Source organism: Melanostigma gelatinosum (genome assembly GCF_949748355.1).
Source record: "Melanostigma gelatinosum genome assembly, chromosome: 12".
In the NCBI taxonomy this organism is placed as follows: Eukaryota; Metazoa; Chordata; class Actinopteri; order Perciformes; family Zoarcidae; genus Melanostigma; species Melanostigma gelatinosum.
The window spans coordinates 20157216-20178526 of record NC_136645.1 but is presented as its reverse complement, the minus strand read 5'-3'; the positions used below and the strand labels follow the sequence as shown (position 1 = coordinate 20178526).

Sequence of the window (21311 nt, the reverse complement as noted above, 5' to 3'; positions counted from 1 at the left end):
ACCTGTGTTTGACACCAGATGGGTGGGGTTTATTCACATTCAAGTAAAAGGCAACTTGTAATTCTATTATTAGGATTCTACTCGTCTAAACAGCAACTTCCTGCGATTGTATGATTTGGCATTTTGTCAGAATTTGCTTACCCCACCTATGAGACAAAAGAAATGCTGATAAGGTCGGATCGTATGTAAATCTTCAAAAAGGTGGACACAATTTACCAGCGTCTTAAAACACAACGTCCCGGCATCAACTGCCTGTTAGACCCGTAACAGATACTCACTTTAGAGTTTCTGCTCTGAAGTCGAAGCGAGCCATGGCTGGAGTTCTCTGTGCAGAAACAAGAAGGAAACCCGTTACAGTGAGACTGGAGGCACACACCTCGGTAAACACCACAGGGGTGCAACTAATACCACATTACGTGTCGATATATAGCCGGTAAACAGCACTTGCTCTCCCCCCTCTGAACCTTCGACCCAGAGGAGAAAGCCTTGCGTGCCCTGGCTCACACACACAAACTGACAAAGCATCTGCCATCCGGCTTCCTGCTTACAGAAGGATAAGACGTTGTACCTCTATGCCTGACTTCCTCTTCTCCGTGTTATCTGTGATGTTGAGCAGGTCTCCGAAGCGCTCGTTGGTGATGAACTGGTGGTGCGTCGGGACGATACCCGTGTGTCGCCTGGACGCCGTGTCGGCCTCTTCCTGTTCCCGCTTCAGCCGCCGCTGCTCCTCCAAGATTTTCTGCCAGGAAACCAGACTGAACCGTTTGTCCCCCTCCAGATATGAGTCTCCTCCACTCTCTTATTCATGTGACTCAGCGGTTATGGATAATATATGATTTCCTCATTCATAACCCAGCTCTCTGGATTATTCTGTGCAGAGTGCAATCTATGAAAGTTTGGCTTAAATCTGAAAGGAAGTTCACCTCTTTGTCCCCGTGACGCCTTCGCAACACTTCATCCTGGCTCTCCCCGAGGACTGGGGACGAGTCTGAAACAGAAGCAGCATGGAGATTACGCCGTGAAGCCTTTCTACCGTCAACCCTCAAGGCACATCCAACTGAGATAACAAACACTTTCCAAATAGAAGATGCTGATATTGCAGTCAACTCCTCAATTCCAAAGAATAGAATCACAGAAACATAGAATAAATACAACTACGCATGCTTTGGATGAACAACCATAATCTCTGTAACACTAAAAACAAAAAGCACACAGACACACACATCCAAAGAACCAAATGTATTCCTGCATGCACATAGGAATGAACACAGAATGATCCGATGTGTGTTCATGGAAAAAAACAAAAACAAATGCAGGAAAGGAAATATGGAACCGACTGTATCTTGGCCAAAAGAATAAACATGACATCATGATCGACCAATCGACGACTATTCTACAGAAGGTTCACCTTTCACTATATTAGATCGATGTCTTCATGACTTAATTTGTTCCCCACCATAGATGTTTCACTCTGTTATTTACTTCCTGTCTGGCTAAAACAAACCTTTCATGGTGAGAGAATGAAAGACGGCAGATGTAAATTATTCCCAAAACAAAACAAAAACAAAAACCAGATACAGACATGGTGAGACATCAGTCTGAGAGAGCGTATGCAATGTTATATCCATACATATCCTGCTTAACCATTACAGAGGGATGCTGGGATTGTAGTTTTAGGCAAGGCTTTCTTTTCTTTGCTATGTAAGGACAGGATTTGACGTCTCATTGTGGATCATAAAATGTTTCATATACAGTTATCCTACGCCATAGCAGTGTAGTAAAACACAGAATTCAGTCTGTATGGATGTAATGCTTACGCAGGCTCGAGCACTCTTGCATACAACTCAAATCTGATGTCACCAGGAGAGATACTGTATATATACGTTACCAAAAGCTGCCTGAACCTCCTACAGTGTTTGCGGGATGGCACTGATTCACAGTGAAATGGGAGAGCACCAAAACAGCACACTGACACAATGAGATGGAGGCTTCTCTGTCACTTTGTAAGCACACCACACAGACTAGAGATGGGAGGGCGGCGGCGTCGCTTTGTGGAGAGAAAGGGACACAAGGTGAAGAGAGAGTCGAGATAAATGGGTGACCACAGAGGAAGGGGGGGGGGGGTTGAGAGGAGGGTGACAGTGGTGAAGGTATGGAGATAGCCACCTCTGCGGTGAGCTGCCAGCGGCTGCAGTAGGTTCCCGTTGGCGTCCAAGCCCTGCCCGTTACTCAGGTGGTCAGTGTTGCTTTCCTCTCCGTTACTCAGCCTCTCCAGGACCTCCAGGGAGGACAGGCGCCGCGGGATCAGAGGCCTGGGCTCGGGAGACAAAGCGCTGGGCCTCTGGGTGCCCGCCATCACCTTGGTGGCCAGCAGGCTCCTCCGACTCTGGTGGGACTGCAGGTTCTTCCGTAGCCTGAAGGGAGCCGGGCCCATGAGGAAGAGGTTCCCGGGCAGCGCGGCCTTCTTCTCCAGAGGCGGCGGCCTCTCCTGCTGGGTGGAGGCCTGCTGCCTCTCGTGCCTGAGGATGGTGGTGAAGCGGGTGTAAGAGGCCGGGCAGGAGCCTTTGCATTTGCTGGGTTTGAGGAGGAGTTGGTGGTTCAGGTGGTGGTGGTGGAGGTGGTTGTGTTGCAGCGGCGACGGCGTCAGCGGGGCAGGGGGACTTTTTGATCCGCCCACGTTTCGGTGGTTCAGTTCTGGGGAACTTTTACTGAAGATCAGCTCGACCTCGGCCTCGGTGTTGGAGGGGGAATCAGTGCTGACGTCGTGTCCGTCCTCCTCCGCGGTCACACCGCCTGGTGACAGGGCCTCCTCCCCACAGCTCCCGCCTTCGGCCTCCGCTGCGGAGCAGGCGTCCATCTGGGTGGCGTCAGCTGCCAAAAGGGACTCCGCTGACACTACGGACGCCATGTAGACGTGGGTGGGGCTGTGGCCGGGGCTGTGGCCGGAGTGCAGGGTGGGCAGGGAGGAGGAGCGGCTGGGCGTCGAGCCGGACCGCTGGATGATCGTTTCAAACTCGCTGACCCGTGACGACACAGCGTCCCGTGGAATGTCGCCCCCGTCGTCCGCCTCTGACGTCCCGCCCCCGTCGGCCTTTGACTTCTCAAAGAGGGAGGCCAGGCTGCGGACGCTGCCGTGGGGGCTGCAGCCGGCCGAGCTGGGCCGCTGGATGTGATGCATGGTCCTGTACAGGCCGGAGAACTCGGATGCGCTCCTCCTAATTGCGGGGGAAATATTCCCGAGGCCGTCCTCACTCTCGGTGCCGCAGCTGGACTTGGAGTCTGAATGTTGCCCACGCTGCCTTTCCTCCGCTCCAGCAAAGTCTGCGTCACACGGCCCCGTATACAGATCCTCACAGCTGTGGGCCTTCGGGTGCCTGACAGCTTTAGTCCTGCTTTCCTGACTGTCACCACTGGGCGGCAGCAGCTTGGGCTTGAATTTAGAGGGCAGGATTTGGGGTATGCAGGCTTTGGCAGCAGACAGAGGCTTCATATTCTTACACTGGTTACCTATTGCATTACTGGCAAGAACCGATCGACTAGTTACAGAGGAGCAGGGTGAAATTATATAGCCATTCCCACCTTTATAATCCACTGGCAAGCATGCAGGACAACAGAATAAACAACATATTAGATTACAATGGTCACAGGTTCACACACACTAAAACAGAGTCAGGCACATTTCTAAAGTACAGACCAAGTTCCATTAGAAGTGGATGAGAAGAGGAAGCAGACTTGATGCGTTGTGCATCAAGTAAAATATGACTTCTATACTAACAGCATGAAGAATAATGCTTTGTAAAAATGGAACAAGGGGATATTTACTGTCTGAAAGATTCTTGCATTGTCAATATTATTTGTTAACAGAAACATAACAAGTGGAACATAAAGTATTAAGACAGCAATATGCCATGAGATGTTATGTGATGTTGGAGGTCGTGTAGGAATTATTAACACTGACTGCAGTATCAGTACATTTAAAAACAAAAAGATAAAACAATTCAATTAAATAAAAGTCTTTTCTGTTACCTATTTTGTTTTCATACGTCTTTCTGTCACATGACCGCTGCCTGTTCCGCTTTAACCTCCTACACGCTGTATCCTCTTCTCTTCTACTTTTAGCAATCAGACAGGCGGGCTGCAGTGATGAATGCCCAATGGCACCCCTGTTAATACGCTGCTCCCCTACACGGTTGTAACTAATAAATAAAGCCTGAGTCAACCTGCCCGGTAAAAATATGGCTGTCAGAGAGCTGTGATGAATACCCTGCGTCGGTTCCCGGCTGCAGCGTTGCTGGCGATAACGCCACAGATGGAGCCGGGAAGTGACACAACACATTCACATGCTGCGAGACACTTCAGCAGCACGAGTGACCCATCTATCACATTCATATCTGGCAGAAAAAGCACACGCTGAGGAAGTAAACTAGATATTCCAGCGAGAGAGAGAGAGAGAGAAGAGTCCCGGTCGCTGAAAAGCCCCCGAGGAGGCTCGGCTCTTCAGAAGACAAAGGTTTATACAGATATTTTTGTCTTTCGTGAGCACAAGTGTTTGGTTTCTGGCACTCTGTGCTTTATCTCTTCGGGCAGGAGGCTAATGAAGGAGCGTGCTCGTCAGTTGACTGGAGAGCCAAATGCATTTACTGCAGGGGCTCCACAGTTAAACTTTTTGGATTTATTTTAGTTCCAAGCGTCAACACATTAGTCATTATTGTGGAAATATACAAAACTTTGAGTGGAAACTTTCTATTCCATTGTCTATCTGTGGAATAGTCTTTCCAGATGTAATGCACAGTAACGACATGTATTGGGTCACACTGTCCTGCCCTTTCTCCTCCTTACGTCTCTTCACCTCTCCTCCCCCAGCGTCCCCCCCCCCCCCCCCCCCCCCCCGGCCATGTGCGCAGGCATTCCAGCCCTCGGACCTCACACTGACAGCTGACTTCCTCATGCCTACCCCCCCCCCTCCTGTTGATCTCACCCCTGTCTGTTTATCTCCGCTCCTCATCCATCCGCTCTCTGGCGCTGGAACGCTCTGGAGTCTTGCCCTAAGCCTGCCTAGCGACTGGCGGCCCACAACTGGAGCAAGAGGTGGGGAGGCGTGGGGTGGGGGGGGGGGGGTGGGGGTGTTAAACTCTCCAAGGTTAGCTTCCATCGACTTAGCGAGACAGCCTCACTCCCTCCATGAGTTTTCCAAAGCAGATGGCCGGTACACGTGTGATGAAAACATCCATGGCATCAATAATAAATCAAAAGTTTGGCGGGGGGAATGAAAAGCCGCGAGGTGATTGGCCGATGCTGTGAGGTCTGGGCGAAAGCAAACGGTTTGGAGTTCCAACAGAAAGGTAACTGGGAACACATGTATCCCCGCCTGACGCGGTCTTGAGCAGTCTAACATCACGTCTGTAACTCATTGGTTCTCCTGACCCAGGAGGAAAGGCCTTAAACGGCCCGCTGTGCTGTCTAGCCGCACATCAACACTCATAAACATCCACACACACCTGTGCCGTTTTTACTGGCCGCACACATAACGCGGCTGCTATCCTACCTTTAGATGAGGAGGCGCTGGCTTGCCGCTTGTTTAGGGCCCGCAGACCTTGTAAGGGAATGTCGCCGCCCTCCAGGACGCTCTTGTAAACATGGCGGTCGCATTCTGGAGCCCCGGGCTCCCCCGTGGATGATCCCCCGTCCTTCTCCACCTCGCTGTGTCCAGACTTGCTCGAGGAGCTAGACAGCGACAAGAGGAACGCAGACAGCTAATCAAACACAGCCCCGATTCATGATAACCAGAGGAGCGCCAATTGGGTATAATGAGCTGTCATGTGGTTCTCATTTAGTGTATCTTGAGGTAATTCCTGTCTTTCGCAGACTGGTGGGAGGGCAAAAAATAATCAGAGACAGAGAAAGAAACAAACTTGAGAAAGAAAGTGAAGGAATTTGGAGGGCGACGTTGAGTTGGAGGCATTCGCTACCGCACATATCTTGGCATTCCAGAGAGGCCGTCGGGACACATTTCTATAAATATTCTCTGAGCATTCCCACATGGTGCACCTGTACCGCTGTCAGCTTTACTCTGCTTCACTTGCCGCTCACGTGTTACTCACGCTGTGGCTCTATCTGTGCGGACAACACATGTTAATGAAGCAGAGAGAGACCCCAAGTGTTGCGAAATGACTTGACACTCGTGTTAGGAAAAAGAGGAATTACTATTTTCCAAAATGTGTTTTACATCTGCGGTGTTGCCAAGCCTACACAAACATAAGGCTACATTGCGCTCCTTGTTCCCGACCTCAACACAAACAGCTCTTTCATAGCTGTGTGCACTGCTGACTGCAGAGAGCCATTAAAAATCAGGTTGGCTCTGGGTTACTTACAAGAATTCACATAAATGCTACACAGGAAGTCTGCAGGACAGGAGCCGTGTGAGATTTAAGTCCATCTCCTGTTATGGTTCTGGTTAAGTCAACAGTCAGTAATCAGCCTGCGAGAGAACCGCTGACTGAACCATACTGCAGGTTCCTGTCATGTTCATCTTGTTCTCTGGAGCGACGAGGAGCTCATTTAAATGCCAATTACTGAGTCTGTACTGCTGCATGGCCGTGCCAGCTCTTACGGTGATGCCATTCAAACAATTTGGGACAATTTAAATAAAAATACAAATACGTTAACTGATAAGAGCCATCATGCTCGCAAACACAGTGTGTGTGTCTAACCGAGTCCTGAAAACACACACATTTACGAAGAGATTCAGTCATTTAATGCGGCCACACTGGCGCATATGGTTTTACATTTTACAATCAAATGATGTATTTACAAGAAGGCTCTTCAGAATGTCTCTGATTTCAAATAAAAACAACATCCTGCCCTAAACATGTGTGCCTCTGAAGGAAGTCACTTTATGACCCGAGGTTTCCTTTGAAAAGTTTGGGTGAGTGAACTTCCCCTTCCCCGGGAGCCTCTTCCTTTCAATACTAACGACCCACTGGATTAAAAAGTTGGATTGGGAATCTGTCTTCACGTACTTGGCCACGGTGACATAATGATTGTAGCAGATGGAAAGCGCTCGGCAGAAATGGAGGGAGGAAGTTTATTTTCCCCCCGGACTGCAGCGCGAGACAGTCACCGTGGCTCAGTCCCGAATTCCTTACATTTTATTACACAAACGAAAATAGAAGATGTCAATCTCATCGGACAAAAACAAGATCAAGGGCTCGGCAGGCTTTGTTTTAGTAATGGCCAGCATCCTCTTTCACAATGCAGTTGCCGCTCTGAGTTCTGTGCACACGCCCATTCAGAAGAAGATAACGGTTTTTAAGTTATGCAGCAGCTGGGTGAGTTCCCTCTCTCCCAGTGACATCCAGGTTGCTGTCTTTAAATAAACCCCCCACATAGCAGCCATGACTCCCACCCTCTCAACAAAACACCGTGAAATACGGACAGAGGACACACTGTTCTGGGAGCTTTTTGCCTCATTAACGGGATCTCCTCAGGAAGCAGGAGTTCCCCCTGCTGAGGGTGGGCCAGCTCTACAGGGTTGGAGAAAATCTCTCACTGACATTTATCCCCAAAACGTGCCTTAAATAATCATCGGCACGCTGGAAGGGAGGAAAGCAAAGATTGAAAGCTCAAGTATTGGAATGGGAAGGAGGACATGGACTTACTACTGCTGCAGGTCGGAGGCTGTTTCCAGGGGGCTGAAAGAGGGGGCACTCTGCAACAAACCAAACAAAGAAGTCATTGATAGATCCACGGGAAGGTTCTCCTCCAGCTAGAACAGAGGCAGGGGCATTAGCTATGGTCAGATTCTCTCTTCTTCTCCTCGCTGGCGTTCACTCTGCTGCTCTGGGTTTTTTTTGTCTCGAGCAGCCGGGGTTCTCAGCTTCTCCGGACTGGGCTCGGCATGGAGGAGTAAGCGTGTGTTTTGGCCTGCATGCAAGTTGGAGAAAACAAGCGGCAGTGAGAAGAGGGGATGGGGAGGGGAGGGGAGGGGAGGGGGGAAATGGGCGGGTGGGCGTGCATCGGTCAGGGGGGCAGCCATGCGGGGAGGGGGCTGTCACGGGCTCAGCCAATGGGCTGCTGTCTCCCAGCGAAGCCGTTTCTTTTGTCTGGTATTGAGTCACTCTCATTACCACTGGACCAGACCGGGGGACAATTAACCAGCTGGTGGGGAAGCAGGCCGGATTACACACACATATACACACACACACACACACACACACACACACACACACACACTCTCTCTCTCTCTCTCTCTCTCTCTCTCTCTCTCACACACTTAAAGGGCCAAAAAGAGACACAAATGCTTACAGACAAAGTGAAGTCAAACATATTCATTGTAGAAACAGATCCTTATAACACAGTTATAACAACAAAGTGCACAAACAGAAAGGCAGAAATGAATAAACTGAGAGGAAACAGTGAGTGAATACTGTTTGAAGGACTACAAGAGTAAAAGTAGAGGGTATTTAGAAGCAGATATTGTCTCCAAAACACAGGATCAGTGTGGTGGCACCCACCAGCATTTTGAATGGTTTGAGCCAACTAATTTTAGCCCACTGTTTCTGTTGCTCCCCTCTTTTCAGACGTCACAGCAGGTAAAAATAACGGATGTGACACGGGGCACTATGAATAAGAGAGCAAGTGTTGTTTGCAAATACGATTGTGCAATCCCCATCCCAGCCAGCCCGGCCCTGCCGCTAATACCACGTCCACTTCCCCAACGGCGCGGCCAAGTGTCCGCTTCCACGCGCCGATGACCAGACAAGGAGCATTCTCCGCGGCGACATTTGCCACAACATGCCTTTCCACTTAGTTGCCAGGGCAGGATGATCATTTATAACCTTTCAGAATAAATGCCTATCTTTGTAAGAACAGAACAGGCTGGCAGGTCTGTAGTCCGGTCTATTTATAAAGCCAAATGTTCCATGTCGACCCGGGGGAACACGCCAGTGTTATTGAATAATCTGCAGCTCTTCCTCGCTCCGCCATATCTTGTACTCCCCCCCCCCCCTCATAACTGATATCAGGGGGAGAAGATAGTGTCCTCTTGCACCCCTGGGTAATTGGGCTAATACACACACACACACACGGCATCAGTGGAAAGTAAACAGGAAACAAGCATGGAAAGCTTATCTGGAGTAAAGGAATGGCATCTTAATCTGGTTATTTACAAGATGCCTGATTAGTGTCACTTCATGTGAACCTTTCTTCATCATAAAAGGTAAAACTGTTCAGCTTGAAACTAATCCTACTCTGATTTCACTGATCATATTACTACGAAGGGACGTTGTTCATCCGGCTAATGAAATAGAAGGGGCAAATAGAAGGTAGAGGAAGAGAGCATATAAAAACAAGATGCTAAAAACTGGCCCGACTTATCAGATGAAGACGCACACAGAGGATGAAAGCAGCGAGAGCGTGACATGTCCGGAGCTGTACATGGACATGACTGAAAGCCTCGGTGAGTCAGTGGAGCGCCGATGACTCCGTTTCTGCAGAATTCCTTTGTGCATGTTTCCTAACAGGTGTCCCCGGCCACTCAGAGCCACTTTCATATTCAAAATAGCGATCATGAGTAGGTCATGGTAACATGAATCTCATTCTTTCCAGCACCTTATTTGTGTTGATGTGTACTCATGAAAACAAACAGCTCCCCCAGTGTGAAGGGCCTGTTATAGCCACGAGCGCCCCTCGTCTCATCTCCGCTAAACGCTTAAAGGTAAAGGCCAAGTGTGTAACAGAGGTTAAATATGAAAGCACAATGAGCTGGCGGGCTTACAGAGTCGCCTCCTTTAGAATATGTCAGGTGGCGGTGGAGGGGGGGAGGGGAGGGGGCGGCTATGTAACTCAGCGCTGAGACAGTGTGGCAGCAGCCCCCTTGTCAGCACATGCTCCACAGATGGAGTCACTGTGTCGGTCGTTGGCCGGCCTGAAGGCTCTTTCCTGACCGGAGCTATAAGTGTGGACCGTAACTGTCACTGTTTTCTTCTTCATGTTAATCAAGAGGACCATTACTGTGATTATACACAGGCGTCACTCTTACCCAGTGGCTATTAAGTGACGAGGAGTGATGATTTGACAGGACGGGATAAAGAGGAGGAGGACATCGTGCCGTCTGCTCGGATGATCTAATGTGTTACTGACACTAAGCCTGCTCTTTAGAGGTATTTAGCTGACAACTGGCTAATTAGCGGTGTGAAACCACAAGAAGACTGTTATAAAGGTGTAGATCAGAGGAACTTTTAATACTGTCGAGTCATACCACTAGAAGTGGTTCACCGCAGCACTTTGAAGGTCATCAATAAGACTAAACTGGACCACAGCTCTTCATTTAACCCCGGAGCACTGTGGTTTTTGCAGACTTCCACCCATATCTCTCCCCCGGTAATACCGAGTGAGTGCTGATATGTCAATCAAACCCCAATGAGCCAGAGTGTCTGGCTGGGCCTTAAGGTCAAATGCTACGCATACCAGGTGCAGCTTTAGAAGTGACTTTGACATTAAACAGGAGCCGGTCATCAAGCCCAGATCATCTGGCAAACATCCAGGCTGCCATGAGACCTCCACCGCTAAACCTCCTCCACATATACACTAACCTGGAGCTGGAGACCCCGCGTCTGGCCAACGCTAGGACATGACCTCATGTGGGGGCTAGCGGTGCCACCTCGTATGATCCGGGGTGTGGCGGTATGGCTCTGACTGACAGGGAGCGAGGGGAACCAACATCTGTTTGTAGGCGGACGGTGCCACGCTTGTCTGGTGCCAACTGAGGCCCGAGGCATGGACTTGTCGTGGCACCGTGTGCTGCTTAAACACGTCTGAGTCCGTTTGGGTATTCTGGTAAATATACCAGACAGCAGACGGGCAACAATTCTTATTAACCCGGAGCCTAATGCTCGAGAGGACCGCAGACTCTCCACGTGAAGAGTGACTTCTGGATGAATCATCCAGGCCAGGCCTCGCACGGTTGGCAAGGTGGATATCAAAAAATGACCCAAACAACGGGCGATGAGTTAACAACATGGAAGAACAGGGGTACTGCCACCCCGTGTAAAGGAAAAAGGATGGTGATGACTCAACACTACCCTGTGATGATACCAACTGTCTAAATTGCACAGGGCCACAGCAGTTTTCTGATAGTGCTCACTCAGCATCACAGATGCAAACAAATAGCTGCGAGCCACGTTTGAAGAGGGCAAAAATAGATCTCAGTTGACTATTTTAGACACGAAGGGGGAGAAAATCCTTTTCCATTGTACGAGGTGATGACGAGGGATGACAGTAGATATGTCAAATGCTTTGAAAAAAGTTTAGCTGCAGACGGGATCGCTGATATACATCCTAAAACAGTTCAAGTTAACAAAGAGTTTATGATTAAAAACAGGGTTGTATAAACGTTGGTTGATGGGACACGTGGTAGTGAATTTAGTTGAAGAGGAAGCGGTCTCCCCTTACACGTGCTGTCACATAACCTTTTATTATGCACGATCAATAATTCCATTATTCGGTAGCAGAAACGGGAGTAGTCCTTATAGACACATAGACACAGCTTGTTTAGGCATTATTTGAACATGGATGTTATCACATGCAATGAAATACTGTCACTTTAAAGACAGCGACCACTTACCGCTTTGTCAAACTCCATCTCTGAAAAGAATTTATACCAAGGCTCACTCTCTAAATCTACATCTTCTGGGTTTACATCCTGAGTCTAGGGGCATGGCAACAAGAGGAGGAGGAGAAAGACAAAGAGAAGACAGTTCAGACAGCACAGAATACACACACCACGGTAATGAGCCCAACACCATCAATTACCAGCAGCACTGCAGCTGTTCTCATTGAAGGATAGGTTCACACTTATTCAAGTCTATCTTAAAGGAACAGTCTGAGACTTTGATACTTGACTCGAGAAGATTGACATCTGTGCGATAAATATGAAGCTACAGCCGGCAGCCAATTAGCTTAGCTTAGCATGAGGACTGGAAAAGGTCTATGGCTCCAACAGTAACACGATGATTGAGCTTTAGAGGTGCTGATCCCAGGCTAGCTGTTCCCTGTCTTTATGCTAAGCTAAGCTAAGCTAAGTAGCTGCTGGCTCTAGCCGTATGTTTACTGGTGGTATCGATCTACTCATCTAACTCTTCACAAGAAAGCCAACAAGCATATATTACCCAAACTATCGAATGTTTCCTTTAACACAATACTCATTACGCACATTAGCAAAGCTACGGGTCGCTGTACTTGTTTCTCTTGTACAAACTGTTACTGTGCCTCAACCGCAGCTCAGCAAGGAAACACTGTCCGATTACGTACAAAGAGGGAATTTTGTACTAAAAAAGGCTTTCACTTTTGTTAGATAGTCCTTTGATTTGACGGCTGAAGCCTCAGTTGAACTTTTGAATGCCATGTGGCATTCCTTCCATTGCTATTGGCTCTGGCAGTTTTGGACAGGAGGTTTGATTTCAGCAACCAAAAACAGTTTCAATGTACATATGGGCATTTTGGTATAGCTTTAAAAAAAAGACTTGAAAAAACACGAACCAAGTCTGCGACCCAAAAAGTGCTGTTATTCAAAGTAGACTATTCATTGTGTTCATTTTATTCTATTGAACCAGACGACACATACCGACGACGACGAACAAAACATGCAATTTTTTGGAGATGTAACAAAACAATCTTTAAAATATGTATTTTCTATAAGGACTAAAGCAACACATCTTTCAGCACCAGAGAGTAAAAACAACAGACCTGACGTAGTGACCCGCTCAGGTAACAGCAACACTGACCCGTAATAGCTGAGCTTGTGATTGAAGTCCGTTATTTCACAGAGTTCCCAGGATGAATGAGGGTATTTGTTGCCACTGGGCTCGGGGCCATATCTTGGCTAGCGACATCTACTAAGCTTGATGTAACCGAAGGCATCAGACAAACAGTAATTACATCATTACATAAATCCACTTCTTCATCACCTCCATGTCCTCCTGTATTATAAAAGGAAATCTAAATGCAATATGTATGCATTCTCCTTTGGTAAATATTACACCGTAGATCTCGGAAGCAGCTGCCAATTACCTATCATATGGCACAAAGCTCATCATCAACAGACAGCCCTCAAGGACACTGAATGATGCCGCTCCGTCTGATTGAGCACGAGCCGCTAAGGCTGGAGACGGAAGCGGGGGTAGAGGGCATTACACACACGGGATCCATGTTTTGTGTCTGCACTGGGATCCTCTCCCGCCGAGCCGATTCGACCCAATAACGTTAAATTGAAGACGGGGAGACAATGGCTCTCCTTGTAAGCGATACTCCCCCGCTGCCCGTCAGGATCATCTGTCACCGCAACAGGACACCCTTTAGGAATGTGGCGCACATGGCGATTCAGGCTACACATACGTCGCCGTCCGAGCTGTTAGTGAGGCTGCCACCCGGGGAGCTTAGATACAGAGGTGGTGGGTGGGGGTGTGCGTGGCGGGTGAAGAGTGGGGGACAGCTTACGCAGACATGCATACAAAAAGAAGGAGAGAGAGAGAGAAAGAACGAGAGAGAGAGAGGCAGACGGGCAGGCGGCTAGCATACCGTTCTCTCCAGCTTCAGCACCGACGATTTGCCCGGCTCGTACTCGAAGATGCTCTTGGGCTCGGCGCGGTACTTCCTGGTGTCTACCTTCTTATCCGGGGGCTCCCACTCGTTCCTGTGGAGAGGGCGGGTGTCAGGGAGGGGGTGGGGTGCGGGGATGGAAGAGAGCCAATCCTTATCAAGCAATCTCCATGGCAACCAGCAGAGGCTAAAATGGGTTTTTTTTGTGTTTTTTTTTTCCGAACATGACGTCCGCCCTCATTATCTCTCTCTCTCTCTCTCTCCCTCCCTCTCCTCCTGTCCCTCTCTTCCTCTAATGATCATATGGCAGTAAATCTAATTCACGGTTCAGCCAAATCGGTAACTCGATAAGGTAAACAAGATTAGACCCAGTGACACAAAACAGAGCGCAGCATTTCCCGGGAGAATTTCTTCCTGTAATAGACAGCCAACGCCAAAATGACTACTGACTACTTAAATGAGAATTACCCAATCCTACACATATTCTCTCTGCTGTTTTTCTGAATGAGCATTATTTCCTTTTTTTTACCTAGACATGTTCTGCGTTGCCCCCTTTCATACATAAGCCCCGAGGAAAGAGGAAGGTCAGTCCTCAACATGTCATCTGCAGCTCTAGTGGGCAACAGTTTATCCTCCATCACCTGTCCTCCTTCAGCACTCTATCACTCATTTCTCTGAGAGCAGGTCGTCTTTGTGTCACTGCTGACGTGTGTGTGTGTGTGTGTGTGTGTGTGTGTGTGTGTGTGTGTGTGTGTGTGTGTGGGACTAATCAAACCTCCAGTACAAACCGGGGGACACAGTAGTGGAAGCCACTGGGGACAAAATAACATCAGACTTGCAAAGTCAGAAAGAAGACATTGCTCTGCTGTGCCATGTTTAGTCACGCTTACTAGCGCTGTACGTAAATAAAGACCAAAACAACCACTACAGCCATGCTTTGATATCACAGGAACACTCACGACAAATAGGTTTCCTCCACTTATGTTGAGTTATATCACTTTTCCTCCTTTGCATTCCGAGTTGTAAACGTCTCCTTTCGTCGCTAACAAACACGAGCAGCACTGTGCTTCTGTACTTCATATCAAAGCGAACGCCATACGGAGGAGGGTGGGAGCAGATGGAGGACGCTGACCTTTTGGCGGCGGGTCTGAGGGAAGAGGAGCGCGTTGGCACCGGCATCGAGCGGCCTCTCGAATCCACCTCGGCGTCACTTTTGGAGCGCGGGACCGCTCTCACTGAAAAACAGGCACAACAATGTCGACGCACATCAACAGCGTGAGGCTGAACTGCATGAATGCATCAACTGAAGTGTAACTCATGTGCGCTGCATGCTCTTCATAAATACTTGTATGTTGGTGTTGTACATCAATCCCAGACTCACCATCTTCCATGTAACCAAAGGGAGTGGGACAATCATCTGAAAGTGGCGCACACAACAACCAAAAGTCATTTATTACAACTTGTATCCATCTATGCTCTGGTGCTTGAAAAGTAACGAGTATAGCCCAAAACTAAATTATTCACAAGGCATTAAAAACACACTCCCCCCCCCCCCCCCCCCCCCCCACCCCCTCACACACACCTCACACCTTCCATTAGACCGAGCACTACAGGTTCACCAAACACAATCAGAGTGTCAAATCAAAGCACTTTACAGGAAGCATTAGGAGCTAAAAAGGGGATGCAGACATCGATGCGCTTGGAGGCTCTGAATAAATAATGCATTGTGAAGCAAAAAATAAAAGTCATGACTGCCACGATCTGAATTATCTCTGTATAGGTGATATATTTTGTGTAAGATAACGTTTACAGAATCATACCAGTCACAACAACCAAAGGAGGAAATCCTGTCAAGCTGGGACTGAGAGCAACTGAAGAAGAAATCTAAGCATTCAGGCTCTTTTCTCCTCATACAAATCTTGTCTCGACCCAACACTAGAACCAGGAGCGTGAATGGAAGATGAACCCTCTGCCAAACATTGATTGGTGAAGCTCGTTCGGAGCGGTACACAGTCTGAAGGTTTTATACTGCCTGAGGGACTGTGCACAGGGCAGCACAGCCTCAGTGCAGGACTGCAGCGGCATCTAGCGGCAAAACCAGTACACTACATGATATGAGCATGTTTAGGAATCATGACATTGTTGAAAAATAAAAACAGCTTGAAGCTTTGAATGTTAGATGTTTAACAGCAAAAAGAGAAAGGCACGAGTCATTGTTACAACGTGTTAAGCGAAAGTAGAGCGGCACTACGAGGCTTCGTGCATCATCCTTGTCAACATGTCAAATGTATCGTATACGATGTTAAAGGCCTATCCCATTTTTTTGTGACAACATTAATTATACGGTGGAGTATTTTCATCAACTTTACCATTAACAGCCGAGCAAAACAATAAAGGAAGACTCCAGAGATTTAGAATTGCGCTTCCATAAAATTGGGGGACTCGCAAGAGACAGATTTTAAAAAACAATTGTCAAAATTGACAGCGCAGAGGCTGAGATATCCTGACTATTTGTCCCTACTGGCTATTTCCCACAATGCAACTTATTTAAAATGTCATGCCCCCAGTTTGTAATGTAGAGTTACTTTAACTGTATGTGTACCACTCGGCCCACAGGCCTTTCTCACAGCAGCCATTTCGACTTGTCACAGTAGGAGAAGCACTAATAACGTTAACGACGGCTGCGTTCTGTTCAAGTATCCCAGGAGGTCATGACAGGGTGACAGTGGGCCAGCATGCATAATACCAGGACCCTGAAGCAGGGAAATGGAACCAAGCCATCATTTATTTTATTGTGTACACCTGTGCTTTTCCTACTGGGACATGTCAAAAGGTCTCTTAAATTTAAAAAGCCTTCTGATCCTGAAAATGGAGTTCGATCAGGAAATCTGCACGAAGCCTGCAGTGTATCTAAAACTTAAAGAGATAGTGCAGAGCCTCTATGGCAGGGGTGTCAAACTCATTTTCACTCTGGGGCTACATCAGCATCACGGTCGCCCTCAAAGGGCCGGTTGTAAATGTAAGACGGTGTAAATGTAACTACGGTACTCCTAACATAGTTAGTTTAGTTTCCCGGGATATCTGTGACTTCCACAACACGTACTTCCAGTTGTGTGATTTCTCCTCCGCCATTGTTTCCTGTTGCTGGTGCAAAATGCATTCTGGGATATTTGGCTGTCCCAAGTACAGACAAGTCACCTCCGATGCATCCCGGGTAAAATGGGCAGAGCGAGCCACATCCGGGCATTAGGGCCGTGCTTGGCTCGATGTGAACTTTGAATTGGAACAGTACTTGGACTGAGACTGATGACGTTTCAGTACAGAGAAGTACGCATGTTGAGAAACTTGTTGGAAATCCTCTTTATGGGCTGTTGCATCTCCTGTCCACCTGTTGTGATAGTTTTAATGTCGGCACACAGACAACATGCCATCTCATCACTTCGACTTTCTATCTCATAATTTCGACCATGGGGATATTTTTATTTTCACATCTAACTTTAAATTTTTGTAAAAAAAAAGAAGAAAAAAAAAGATTTTTTTTTTTTGCTGGCGGATTCGCGGGCCACATAAAATGACGTGGCGGGCCTGATCCGGCCCGCGGGCCGTATGTTTGACACCCCTGCTCTATGGTATGAGAACAGACGTCGGGAAATATTAGGTAAAAGCCTTTCAAATACTTTGGGCGTCTTCACGTTGTGCGGCGTTGTACTACTAGCCACAGGGCCGGGAGGACGGTGAAACACAGCCAAAGTATTTGAAAGGGAATAGGTTTGCTTGCAGATCAGTAAAGCCAACGAGAGCGGAGTCACTGCCATCGGATACCTTTTGATTTCATCTGACTGTCATAGTTGTCGGGGAAAATGTAGGTGGGGCGGTAAGGGTTTTCCTCAATAGACTCTGAGCACAGCGATGGAGAGACAGAGCACAGCGTGACGTGACATACAAACACACATAGACACAAACAACAGAGGAACACCACGGGCGAAACTGATCACACAAATAAAACGTAGACGCTGTGATCGTCCTCTTACCTGGTATTCTGTGTATCTGTTTGAACATTGTCTTGTACCAGTCTTTGGACTTTTCAGTGTTCTGAAATGTAGATACAAGACGGACAAATATATCAACATTGTGATTTTCCAGCGGCAGCAGGTTCAAGTGTTTAAAATTGAAAGTTTCCTCATTGTAAATTCTATTGTTTTCCAGCATAACGAGTCACGCTGAATGCTACGTTACAACAAAGTATAGCGATGTGCTCTCTATAAATACTAACTATTGTACTGTAGCATCAGAGACCCGTGTATCACATGAACAAAAGGCCCATTACACATCCGCAGGGAGTAGATGTGTCTTCATTTGACAGGAGGTTTAGTTGCTCACCCGCACGGGGACAATGGGCTTGTTGAGAGGACAGAGGACCGGGGAGTGCAGAGACAGCCTCAGCCTCTTCCAGTCCATATCAGGGACCGGACTCACCGAGTCCCTCCCAGGATCAGGGCCTTTGTCCCTTTCTGGGGTCGGGTCTGTTATTAATTAAAAAAAACACACATAGAAAACACTGTGAGCCAGACAAAACGCACATTTATAAATGCACAACAATAAATGTAAGCATTGCATTGAACAATAGATATACAGATAATGTGTGATCATGGACAGTAAAGGACAGGCAACATCATAATATCCTGAATGTTGGCTTAGTATGCGTTTCAACCTACGTAGAGAGTCTACGGGCACCACATGTCATATACCTCGTGCTGCGCACAAAATATATTCGGAGCTTCTTTTCAGATTTTGCATTTTATACCTATAATTTACAAACTGTTTAATTTTACCTCACATAATGAATTTTTTACCACCAAAATAAAGAAGAGTGTGCGAATATCAACACGAAATGAATGTTGCGACACTTGCCGTGGCATGAAATACCTGACAAATGTCTCTGAAACTGCATTTTTGGTGCAAAATGAGTGCACTTATGCTTCCCAAGTGTCATCAAAGTGCATTTCCCCCAACACGTTACAACACGGAGCATTGAAATGATGTTGTTTTATGATTTTCCGCTCTTGTTTGCTCACTCCATGGCAGCAAAGGCATTCAATGATACAAACTGCTGAGTCCGAGGTAAACTCTGCAGCACATATGCAGCATGTGACACCTGGCCCACAGAGAATGAGATGTGTCCGGTGTCACGACAGTGGAAGAAAGTGTAGAATCTTAAATCTGGTTTGACGCGGGTCTGGAATCGAGAAAAACAGAACGCGAGCAGCAGAAGAATATAAAGAAAAGATCTGGTGGCCGTGATGTTTCTGTGTGGTCTGGAACGTTCTCCTTCAACTAATAAACATTTCCAATGTTGTCAACACATTGACGAATGAACTATGACTCATCAGCTTCACAAGGCGTGTGGCGAACGCATTCGGCCGGCTGTGTCGAGGCAGTAGGAGGGTGACAGATGCTTCAGCCGAGGAAAAAGAAATAAATTGCTCTGTAATAAAAATCTGGGATGGCTGCCGGCTCAGAAATGACGACCCCAGTGCGTACCTTGGAAATGAGAAAGATGCTTTTGCTGCTCTGATGTGAGCGACAGACAGACAAGGACAGCACAGTGGAATGTGACTCAGCAAGAGTGGGAAAGCACAGGTTACGTGTGTCACAGAGCAGGACGGCGCTAATGGAGGTTAGCCTTTATGTACGATGCCGCACAGACATGCAAAAGCATGTTCGCAAACTCTGCGTGATACCCGTCCTCTCCGACTCACGTCTGTTGTGTTGCAGCAGGACGATGGTGGGGTTAACTGTGCCGGTGCAGGGGTAAACAGAGCTGGAGGTCGACGTGATGTCGGTGGAGGATGGAGCCTGATTCTCTTTCAGGCTCTCTGCTGAGTTGGCCTGAAAGTAACAGAAAATAAACATATATAACATATATATATATATATATATATATATATATATATATATATGTTATATATGTTTATTTTCAACAGGGAATTCTCATAATTGTGACACCACAAACGTGGAGGAGTTAAAGGAAGAGGAGGTGAACGTACCTGGCACTGCGTGCTGTTTACAGGAGGTAAATCAGCTGTGATGTTGCTGCCTCCCTCGGCCAATCCCGCGTTAGAGCTGTCCCCATTAATCTGGCTTGTCCAGCCACCTGAAAAGAGTCCAGAGCTCTCTCAGTTTGGCAGCCAGCGCAGCGAGAACAAAAACACAGAGGATGACACTAAAAAGTACCGTATTTCAGTGAACTTGAACCATAGCAGCTCGTTCCTGAGCAAATGAATGTCCGTTTCGTTACGCAGGGCGTGAATGCTTTCCTTGGAGGTTTTCAGGGAGGTTAATATCCAGGAAAGGAAAAAAGAAAAAAGCTTCTCCCACAATCTCTGAACTTTGTCATCAGAACAAAGCGGCCTTTCATCGAGCTGCAAAGGCTGTTTGTTCCAGTGGCCTTTATGTTCAGACTCTACAACAATTAAAGCATCTCCCCCAAAAGCCTTGGCCAGCCTCCAGTCCGGCTCCACTGAGCTCTACGCAACAAACAAGCCCACAGTCCAGGCGCCTGCAGTGGGCAGGCCGCAACAATAAAGCTCTTTCAACGCTCGCATGAAAATATGAGCAATCGGAACCTTTATATCGCAGCTCGGGGAGTTCGCTTCAACAACATGACACGTTACATAATCCTGACATCACAAAAGAACTGTGAAAGGCATGCGAGTGATTTCTACCACGAAAGAACATGATGAAGTGCCTTTTTTAAAATGACCCCAACGTTCACATTGTCTGTCCACATTCGACAGTGACGTGTGTGCTGTTTTCGCACGGCCATGCGACTATTACTGGCCTCTACATATTTTGTCACGGTGCAGAGGTTGTTATGAAGCAGCTGTGGCACTCGCTCTGACTTACTTGGCGCTGTGATGGCATTTGGCTCCGTGCTGATGCGGCCCTCGTCGTCTATGTGGATGAGGGTGGCCCTCAGAGTCACCACTCCTTTCCCCTTGCACACTCTGCTGGGGTCCAAATCTGAAAAAACAAAAAAACATTCAAAATAAGAGCATCATCTTTCCACAGCTCCTCATCGTTCAAGGCACAACGGTCCAGTATTCGGTACCGTCAAGAGTTTCACTCCCGCTTCAGGGCCGCTGGGAATCTGAGTTATTGCTACCTCGTGGCCCACATGACCGAAATAGAACTGCAACACCAAAACCAGGCCATCAAATTAATATCCTACTGTCCCGTAAAAGCTAATTGCCACGATCGCACCGTCAGAGCAGGAAGTAGAGCAGCGGGAGCGCGTGCCGTCTCAACACAGGTTGTTAAAGTGACTTTAAAGACTTTGCGAGTGTGAGGTGTGCCACAGTTTTAGGCGCTGAGAGATCGCTGAGGCGGCGGGGTACGTCACCTGCGGCAGGAATCAGGTCAGGAGAGCCCTTCATGGTTGTCAGAGGCGTGATCCGGACAGCGCAGAGCGTTCGAGGACCTGATGGGACTCCAACACACACACAAAGACGAGGACACTTCAGTTCTGTGTGGCTGATGACAGTTAATCACAACGCTAATGCAAAACTAGCCGGTTTAGAGGACAAAGTGTAGAAACAGATAGAAGCAATGAAGGATGTCGACACATTCTGTACCAATAAAAAGCTTTAAGTTAAGGTGCTTGTGTGTATGATTTGATCGTCTTTGTGCTTAACCTGCATCCAGTTCAGGAGCAG

General features: G+C 47.7%; 1 protein-coding gene across 1 annotated transcript in view; it reads right to left on the bottom strand.

The window, feature by feature from the left end:
- The window catches only part of sorbs1 (sorbin and SH3 domain containing 1), a 28411-nt gene extending 7332 nt beyond the window's left edge, over positions 1–21079 (bottom strand). Inside the window, exons 1-18 of the mRNA XM_079280394.1 lie at positions 20999–21079; positions 20503–20619; positions 19644–19750; positions 19356–19485; positions 19138–19167; positions 17977–18119; positions 17628–17688; positions 17419–17493; positions 14978–15013; positions 14729–14831; positions 13576–13690; positions 11624–11707; positions 7659–7708; positions 5546–5724; positions 2167–3591; positions 924–988; positions 569–739; positions 279–325 (exon numbers count right to left, since the gene is read on the bottom strand). Of these exons, the coding sequence (XP_079136520.1) occupies positions 279–325; positions 569–739; positions 924–988; positions 2167–3591; positions 5546–5724; positions 7659–7708; positions 11624–11707; positions 13576–13690; positions 14729–14831; positions 14978–15013; positions 17419–17493; positions 17628–17688; positions 17977–18119; positions 19138–19167; positions 19356–19485; positions 19644–19750; positions 20503–20619; positions 20999–21032 (2972 nt within the window). The 5' untranslated portion in view covers positions 21033–21079. The remainder of the gene's footprint in view (positions 1–278; positions 326–568; positions 740–923; positions 989–2166; positions 3592–5545; positions 5725–7658; positions 7709–11623; positions 11708–13575; positions 13691–14728; positions 14832–14977; positions 15014–17418; positions 17494–17627; positions 17689–17976; positions 18120–19137; positions 19168–19355; positions 19486–19643; positions 19751–20502; positions 20620–20998) is intronic.
- Positions 21080–21311: the final 232 nt, after the last annotated feature.